Below are 9886 nucleotides of genomic sequence, written 5' to 3'. Positions count from 1 at the left end.
GAAAATGTCATTCCATGCTGGAATGCTGGAAAATTCAGGTGTCCCAATAAATTGATCCTACATTCGTGATTGAATTTTGAATGGAAATCTATTCAGTTTCAAATACATGACTAGCACAGGAACTTTCGTTTGCTAAGTTTGTTTGGTCAGTTTGCTAACGAATGCATCAGAAGTTGAGTGATATATATTAGCGATAGAAATTGATGTTACAAGCATCAGCAGAGAAAACAGGGTTTGATAACTCAATTAATTCAGTATGCTAATGTTAGCAAAAAAAAGCTTACCGTAACATGGTATTAGATGAAGTTGAAGCCTACTAAGGAGGTAAAAGAGGTAAAGGAGGTAAAGAAGACAACTCATTTTTATACAAGTCTAGGTTTACTGAAACAGCTGGGACCAGAGACGCTGCAGTTTGGTGGATTTATCCGTCTTCAGACACACGTGGACAGAAACTAACTACACCACGCTTGTGTCAGAGACGTGTATCTAAGAGAGAAAATTTGTATACAATCCCAACATAATAAGTATAATAGAGTAAAGTTTCAGGTCATGAGGCCAGGATTTAGTACAGGGCAAAGAGAACACTCTTCCAGCAGGGGTTCTGTTGGTTCTTTATTCAGGACCAAAGGGTTGGGAGGGAGGTATATCCTTATTAATGTACCATGACTTTAATCAAATTCAGATTAATTATACAAGACAATGCTTATGGCCGTTTTCTTGCTTCTGCTCCTTTTTTCTTTTCTTTTCTTTCTTTTTTTTAAACATATTACAGTTATTTTCCTTCGCTTTTTCCCAGCAGCCATTACAAAACAACAGAAAAAAAACAACCCCAAAACACAGCAAAGAAAGAAAATAAAAATAAAGAGATGCATCAGAGTGTTTCAGAGTCCATATCCAAAAAACGCCACACCTTCTAAACTTATATAGAAATAAATATATATATATATAAATGATGATTTACCATTTGAGGACTAATCAGTTCAATGGAGTTCCTCAAGCTGAACCTTTAGTCCACAAATGGCAAACGAAAAGACGTCTGCGTTCCGGTTCTTTACTGTATAAGCCTTTATTTGTAAAAAGTCAGTCGGTTAAGTATAACCCTTCTCTTTTTTTCTTTTTTTTTTTTTTGTACCACATACTGTTACAGTTTTGTATTAGTAAAAAACACATTTTTGCTCAAACACCTAGAAAAGCTGACGGACACCATTACATTAAATTGGCACTGACAAAAGAAATGGAAATACAACTTTACAAATGTTGATTTTCATGAAGACAAATAATACCTCCAAAAAAAGAAATCATCATAACATCGATATATTAACAGAACAAATAATAATAGTTATTGAAAAAAAAAGAAAAAAAAAAAAAAAGAAAAAAAAAGGAAAAAAGAGTGAACCGAACCAGTACAACACAAAACGCAATTGTTTCATAACTCTCAGGGCATCATGTAAAGTAGAAATATATTTCCGTTTTCTGTGAGAAAAACAACAGCAACGATAGGAATTAACGACTTTTTTTTAACACAACAAATACGAGCAATTAGAAAAGGAAAAAAAAACGGATAAAAAATACAGAAGAAGGATTTAATTTTAGAATCAGCGAAGAGTGGGTTTTATTTTAAATAATAATAATAATAATAATAATAATAAAATCATTTTCTGCATGGTTGCATTTCGTATTGGATAATTGGAATATTTTTTTCTCAGCTAGATTTGATCGATTTATTTCATTTTTGTTTATTTTACAAACGTCAAAGGCCTTTCAGTTTGTGTCGTCAAGAAAAGCAAATGAAAGAATATAATCATCAGAACGGTTCTGAATTCACACAGCTCAAGCTCAAGATCTTTTCCTTGATCGCTCATGCTTTCTAATGTTCACTGGGTGCATATATTGATCTATCGATTGATCGATCTGTCCGTAATTAAACATGAGATATAAAAAAGAAATCAAGAAGGAATGAAGATGTGCATATTCCCTTCATTTGATTATCCGAATATTATATCGTGATGGATTCCTTTTCCTTTATCATACAAATTCTTTTTTCTTGTAACTGTAGTGTGTGAAGTTCGATCGCTTCCTGGATCAGGAGTGCAAAAGTAAAAGCACCTCAGAAGCAAGTCATTTTTTTTTTTTTACTTTTTGTGTAAAAGTAAACAAACAAACAAACGAACATAAGTAAATAAAATTAAATGCATGAATAAATAAGTAAATAAATAAAATCATGCAACAAAAAACAAATCGAAACATAAAAAAGAAAAAGAAAAGAAAAACACTCATTTCCTGTAATTTTTTTTTTTTCCTTTGACGGTTTTTTTTTTTCCAGAGGTTTTTGTTTGCAGAAGTTACGCAGGTGCTGCAAAAGCTGTCCATGCCAGTCGCAGTGAGGCTAGCTGTTACTACCAACTGCCCTGTTGTTTTGTTTTTTTTTCCAGTTCATGCATTAAGAAATATAGATGAAAGATATCATATTTACAATACAATTCACATGTAATTACACATATACACAAGAGGCAAGAAAAAATTCACATTGAAATCAGTTCAACAGTTTTTTGTTCTTCCTTTTTCTGGTGTTTTTGTGGCGAAAAACAAAACAAAATAAAACAAAAAAAAAAAGAATGAACTGGCGTTAAAAAAAACCGTGATTTGGATGCGGATGGATTAATCTGGATGATTTTGGAGTGAATGAAGTGAAGTGATAAGAAATGACGTGTTGTCCATCGTCGTTTTTTTTTATTTATTTAGCCCCGCCCCCATCCCATCCCTGATAGTATATATTATATAAAGCTTTCCCTTTTAAACATATACAATATATATATATATTTATATGATATAAGATCGACAAAGAATTCGAACATAAATTATTTACTCCAAAACCATTAAGACAAGAACTGTGACACATCCTCCAGTAGGCCGGATCGACACAGTCATCGCCGGCGCCGGTCTGCCGTGCACGAGGGTTCTCTTTAAAACACTGCCGTCATGGTAAATTCTTTGTAGTCGTGTAGTTTATAAAAAAAAATGACTCTTCCTTTAATTGGATAGGTTTCAGGATTTTAGGATAAGAACCATATGAACCATATTTTCCTCTTGAACTCACAGTTTTGAAGGTACAGAACGTGACCGAACTCCCAGATGCTAGGAGCGATTCTACGGTCAAAGATGCTAACAGGGTTCATACTGTATCTCCCTGCCCAAACCTGATCTCATGCAAAACAAATGTCTAACATAGAAGTTCAATAACTAACAATCACTGACTTTTGTTTTTTGCGCTCGGTAAAAACGAGGCAGCACGATTGACCCTCGACCTCTCCACGGAAAAAACCCAAACAAAACAAAAGGGGGCTCCTCGTGTCCAAATTCATGACGAAGATGCTACGAAAGCAGAGAGAAAAATCATCGAACACATTTTTCTTAATGTTCTGCTGAAGCTTCATCACATGATGATCACATGGGCATGTTATTTTCCCAGATAAAATTATACGACCGTAGCGATTAGCAAGACGGGTCACAAGAGACACCCCCCCCCCTCCCTCCCACCCCAGTGTTGCTACATATATTTAAGTATTTAGATTTTTTTGGCCAGTTACCCGCCGTAAATTAGCATCTCCTCTATCGAATGCACTTAATCACTTGCATGACCGAAAATCTCATAACGGGGAAAGAAAGACGCATGTGGATACTCAGGAAACGCAGAGCAGCGCCTTTTAAAGAATCGCGTGTATATTCCACGTGGCTCATTTTGTTCGGGTTTGCGTTAGCAATTAGAAACACACATATTGTTATTATTATTAGTACAAGAACAGGATACAGGATCGGATTAACGCAGGTTTGAATGGAATCGGATCTTCGATAGATCTCAGGCTTGAAATCGACTCGCCATGTGGTGTTCGTGTCGTATTGCTGCGGTACAGACGTCGCACGTTATTTGCGTACAAATGCTTTCACGGTCTGATTACGCCGACTCTTGCGTTGGGATTCGGTCGATTTGTAGGGGAAAAGAAATCGCCACACTTTGATCGTCAACGTTACACGTAGCAATGATGACATGGCGAAATATACATTTTTACGCTATTCATTTTCGCTAATTTCGATTCGTGACCAGAAACGAACCAGGATACGTTTTCGATGTACGTTCACGTTCAAGCAGCATGCGTAGAAACTCCCAATAAATAATACAATTGTTCATTTATCAGTTGAATATTATTAGTCATGTGATTTACTCTATAAACGATCGATTTGACAAATGAAACAAAGACATAAAAATCTGTGTTTCATTTAAAATCCGTTTTAGCCGTTTTTTTAGGCGTGTCCTAATTTACGTGATGAATTATTTACGGTAGAAAAATTCACGACTGTTTGTTCAAGCTCATATCATTTTCATAGCCTTTGAGAAAACCTGTAATATAACATCTCGACATATTTCTCCACATACAGTAGGTGCCAGAATGTTCAAACAGGGCTGATAGAATTCTAGACCGTTCCATGGCCACCTTTCAATCGTGCGATCATTCAAGCAAAAGTCATGTGACCTCATGAGCAAAGTTTCAGAAAAACGTTCGCTTTATCAAATTAAACTAGGGATAGTTTTTCTCCAGCTACAGAGGGTGCACTCGTCTGAACCGCTTCGTCCGTACACACGTGTGATTATATAATAAGTTTAAACTGAGCATTTAATCAATGTCTAATTGCAGAAAACTTCACATCTGCTTTCATTCAGTGCTGGTTCATGGAATACACACGCAACATGAACATTGCTACACTTGATATAAAGTTATTTTGCAACCACCGTTTTTTTCTGCACTTTCTGTCATGTGATCATGAGTGAACATCTTTGACCTTCAGGAGCTTCCATGATTGTTTTATTTCTTTCACTCTCTTTTCTCTTCCCGTTAGTCCTGCTTGTCCCAGGTTCTCATATGGAATGGTGGATGGAATGTGATGAGAGCGAGAGCAGAGAGCCGGTGGAATCTACTCGGCTCTGAGAACTGAGACCTGCTCAGAACCTCCTAAACCTTTGGGGCCGCAGAAGATTTCAGGGCTCTCGAGCTCTACCGGCCCTGATGTCTGGTCAAAGACAAAACCTTTGCAATGTGCATCCATCCATTCACACATCCATCTGGTACCTCATGAATGACCCAAACCCTGCTGAGATCGGGCAGCTTTAGATGGAGCAAGATGGATCTCATAACACCTGGTGTGCATATGTGTGTGTGTGTGTGTGTGTGTGTGTGTGTGTTTGTGGTTGCGTACATGACCTTTGCTGCATGAGATGATGAGTGGATTTTACACTGAAATTCAGCAGAAAGAATGACATAAGAATGGGTTTATAGGCCTTTTTGGTTGTCACGTCAGTTCATGGCTTTTATCGTACATCTTATTTTGCCCCATTAAGACTCAGAAGCTCTTTTTTTTTGTTTCCTGATCATGCTGATGTCATCAGTCTTTGGGATTGAATCCTAAGAGATGTGTAACATCAGGGCTGTGGGTGGGTCTGCAGGTCAAAGATCGAGCGCCATTTGTAGCCCTCTTTTACTTCAGTGATCGATTGAGGACACCTACTTCAGGTTGCAGACAGGCACATTATAGAGGAACCAAAAATTTACCTAAAAAAAAAAAATAAACAAGTAAAAAAACACAAAAACGAAACAATTGTGGGCCGTTTAAAGATGAGCGAGATATCACGTACAATACCAGGTCACACGATGGGCTCGAATATTTAGCAGATTTTTAAAACAATGACCATCCGTTTTAATACACGTTTTACTCTGTTCATTTTTGAAACACAACTTCATATAGGTGATCGACTGACTTCGAAAAAAAACAAAAAACAAGCTCGGACAAGCAACTGTAGCTCACCACGGTCTCTTTTTTTCACATCCTTGCACAACACAAAATCGATGGTGAGTCGATAATGATGAGCACTTTATCTACAAAACGGATGAATATCACTAGGAACAAGAAGAAAGCAAGAATTATTCTCCCTAACCATATTCGATGAGGATATTGAAGAAATGTACACTTGATGTTGTTTGATCCTTTTTCTCAAAAAAAAAATTTGTAATAAAAAAAAGGAACAGAGAGCAAAAAAAAAAAAAAAAAAAAAAAAAAAGGAACGAACGATGCGTATAAGTGGCTCGTTATCTAGCGATGCGCTAACTCTAGAACTTTATGCTTTTTGAACGAACTGCTCTTTTCAGAACATTTCCAAAGAAAAAAAAAAAAGAGCAACCAGTCGGCTAGTCGGAATCCTCACAACCCGAATAAAATCAAAACAATTTCCAAAAAACGCTCACGAAAATGAAAAGAAAAAAAAAAAGGAGTCTCTTGGTGGGGTCTGTGTGTGTGTGTGTGTGTGTGTGTGTGTGTGTGTGTGTGTGTGTTTACGCGGGATGGCCGTCCAGTGTAAACCAGTGACCAGAGCTTTATACCTATAGAGAAAAGTCTCTCACCAAAAAAAGAAAAAAAAGAAAATCAAGGAAACTACACATAATCCAGAAGAGGAGTTTTGCTGTACAGCATAGAACCAGGGGGAGAAAATCACGAGTCCCTTCCACGAGGGACCAAAAGGAAGGGCACTGATAGGAGGATTGAGGGCTGGAGGAACGTGTTCGGCCCATTCTGTGCTCTCGAAAGCATACGAGCCACGACTGATTTCATGAGCTGCATTCGGAAAAGCTTGATCGCAGTATGTATTCGATAAAAAGCCGTGATGATGTTCTGCCGTATCCGTTTTTTTTTTTCTGTTTATCTTGCAATCTTTCTTCTAGCAAAAATATCATGCAGTCCTTAGTCCCAACCCCTCAGGAGGATTTTTTTTGTTCGTATGTTTGTTTGTTTGTTTGTTTTGTTAGTTTTCAGAAGAAAAAAAAAAGAAACGTTTGTCTCACGTGATTCTTAAACATTCAAGTCAATCTATATAATACTTTTTTTTTTTTTTTTTTTTTACATCAGAAAGGTCCTTTCCGCATTGCGTGTATAGAAATATAAGATATAAGAAATATGCATATACATATACATGTATGAACTTTTCCTATATGTGTATACATATTTTTCAATTGTATCAAAGCCAATTCAGTGTGTGCTCTCAAAATATGGCCCATGTTTCCTGGGAGGACGTGTGTGTGTGTCAATTCACGTAGTACAACCAGTAGATGAGGTTGAAGAATCCGAACGTGATGGGGAAAATCACGCGCGACCACTTGTCAATGGTGCTCACATCCGTCAGGTTGGGGATTTTGAGCTTGAGCTTGGACGAGCGCCTCCGCAGGCGGCAGTTGGCGCGGCTGCGCATGGCGCCGCGCTCCAGCGAGTGATGGCCGAAACCGTCGCGCGAGGAACCGACAGGCTTGCGGAACTGCACGCCCGAGCTGTCGAACGACATGACGGAGTTGCGCGAGTCACTTACGCTGCTGCCTACGTCTGACGGCATCACCTCATTGTTCATCTCCAGAGTGGTGAGAAGTATGTTCCCGTAAGCGTCCACCTTAATAACAGACAAAACAACAACAACAAAAAAGGCGGCGGTAGAAAAAGAAAGAGATGGTCACGACCACGAAAATCCATGACACCTCGAAACAATCTTCTCACATCTCATGCAAATGCAATGAAGATACGATGCCACTTTTACAACAAACTCTACACTCTTAATAATAAAGGTTCTTAAATGGTCCTTGGTCAAGCTGTACGGTTCTGTGAAGAACTTTTATAGAAACTTCCCATCGCACACAATGTTTGTTGTAGCAGAAAATAGAGTAAAAAATGTTCTTCACACCCGATAATCATCCCAAATCCTTGATCATACAGTTTATACAGTTTTTCATATGAGTTGGTATCAAACGTTTGGAGATTCGCTCTGTTTACAAGAAAGTACTTTATTAATCGACGTTTCCACACGATCACCTTCAAACCTTCAGTGCTCCCGGTGTTCTTCTGGAACGTGTCCTGGAAGTCTTCTTTTCGAATCGCTTCAAGCACCCTCTGCGATTCGCACCGGATCTCCGCAACGGTGTCAAAAACGGCCAGCTGGATCTTCATATTTGGGAAGGCTACAGGAGCCAAATCTGGCGAGTAGGGTGGGTGTGGAAGTGAGATCTTCAGAACTTCTGATGTACACAGGACTTTCGGCACACCGACTTATGAGGTTCGGTGCTCCCTGTGACTGTGCACGCATCTGTGTGCTGCCATCTGCTGTCGTGTTACAAAACTAATCTTGAATATTTTTTGATACCACTTCATATAAAGCACTTTATTACATTGGATTAAAAGAAAACTGAGTGATGAATTAACCAGGAATTAATCGAGGTCATTCAAAACATTTTCTTAAGTGCTTCTACAAAAAAGGTTCTTCTATAACATTGCTACGAACACGTCTTTATTTTTAAGAGTGTACTCAGGAAGAATTAGAGAACAGAATGTAATGGCTGACAAGATGGTATAAAATATTAAACGGCATTGCATCATGCATGGTACCTACAGTACATCTGCAGGCTCGCTACAGCTAGAATGAGGTTCTAAGTTTATATGTACCCCAACTTTTCTTTGTTCTTCGAGATACAAATTTCTTCGCTGTGTGTATGACCTGAGGGTGTTGGTTTGAAACGGCGCTGAAATGGAGTCCTTGCGACGCGAAAGAAGAGATGAAGAGAACATTAAAAAAACGTTCACAATGCATAAACAGTTTTTTGAAATCCTCTCAACACAATGCATCAACATGATGGTCAGGAAAGAAACTCTGCATAAACAACATAGAACATTGTCTTTCGTGAAGATTATCGGCTCTAAAAAATGTTCCTCCAAAAATGTGGGAATTTTAAAAGGAATATTATACCACACTTCACGCATGGTACACATCTGATCGATTCCTAAGCTACAAATGAAACCTGATAGATTGGTAAGAATGAAGCAGCTAGATCAGCAGATTTTAGACATGAATTAATAGCATGACATTATGGGATTATTACTGTAATATCCAACATGAATAATGAATAATAAATGCAATAGTCTTATACACGATATGGACAAAAGTTTGTGGACACCCGACCATACAATTCGTATGTACTTTTTTGGAGCATCTCATTTCACATTCAGTCTCTTTTTCCTCTTATAATGAGTTCCACTCTCCTAGGAAGATGTTCCACTAGATTTTGTGGAGATTACTGAATATTAATTTAGCCACAAGTGTGTTAGTAAAGTCAGGTGAGAAGGTGAGGAGGTTCCTGGGGTGCAGTCAGCGTTTACATTCATCCCAAAAGTGTTCAATAGGGTTGGAGCTCTTTAGCAGGAGATCTTCCAGTCCATCCAACCCATGGAAAGCAGATCTTCATGTCATGCTGGAACAGTTTTGGGTCTCCCAGTGAAGGGAAGTGTACGGAGAAATGTAAAGCTCCAGCATTCAAAGATGTCCGATACAATTGTGTGAGGTTGTGTAACAGTTTGGGGAAGAAGCACATACGGCTGAAAAGGTCAGGTGTCCAAATACTTTTGACCAAAAATTTATATATTTATGATGAGCCTCTATAGTAAGAAGTGATTAAAGAAATGGCCACTGGGGGCCTGAATTGTGGTGTGTGTATCTAAACACTGTGACAGTGAGAGACAGTCGGGTCAACCTGTTCTCGCAGACGTTTGTCCTCGTAGCGTGGGCGTTCGTTGTTAGCTTTGTTGAGGCGCTCGTTGATTTTCTTTTGCTGCTGGGGTCCTCGTCCGAAAAACACGTAGTTGACGAAGGCATATTCGAGAAGGGCCAGGAACACGAAAACAAAGCAGCCCATGAGGTAGACGTCGATGGCTTTCACGTAGGGGATCTTTGGGAGGGTCTCCCGCAGGTGGGTGTTAATGGTCGTCATAGTGAGTACCGTAGTGACCCCTGCAAGAAAGCAAGTTATTC

At 38.6% G+C, this 9886-nt stretch overlaps 1 protein-coding gene across 2 annotated transcripts in view; it reads right to left on the bottom strand.

Annotated features, from left to right (window-relative positions):
• Positions 1-1047: 1047 nt before the first annotated feature.
• Positions 1048-9886, bottom strand: part of gabrb4 (gamma-aminobutyric acid type A receptor subunit beta4) — a 64856-nt gene continuing 56017 nt past the window's right edge. Inside the window, exons 8-10 of one of the 2 annotated variants that reach the window (XM_083564374.1) lie at positions 9609-9865; positions 8527-8616; positions 1048-7483 (exon numbers count right to left, since the gene is read on the bottom strand). In XM_083564374.1, the coding sequence (XP_083420500.1) occupies positions 7127-7483; positions 8527-8616; positions 9609-9865 (704 nt within the window). In that variant the 3' untranslated portion in view covers positions 1048-7126. The remainder of the gene's footprint in view (positions 7484-8526; positions 8617-9608; positions 9866-9886) is intronic. The other variant, XM_083564375.1, reaches the window with a different exon arrangement.

The sequence above is a fragment of the Silurus aristotelis genome, assembly GCF_946808225.1.
Source record: "Silurus aristotelis genome assembly, chromosome: 16".
Lineage (NCBI taxonomy): Eukaryota > Metazoa > Chordata > Actinopteri > Siluriformes > Siluridae > Silurus > Silurus aristotelis.
The sequence above is the reverse complement of the archived record's forward strand: the minus strand, read 5'-3'. Positions and strand labels throughout refer to the sequence as shown.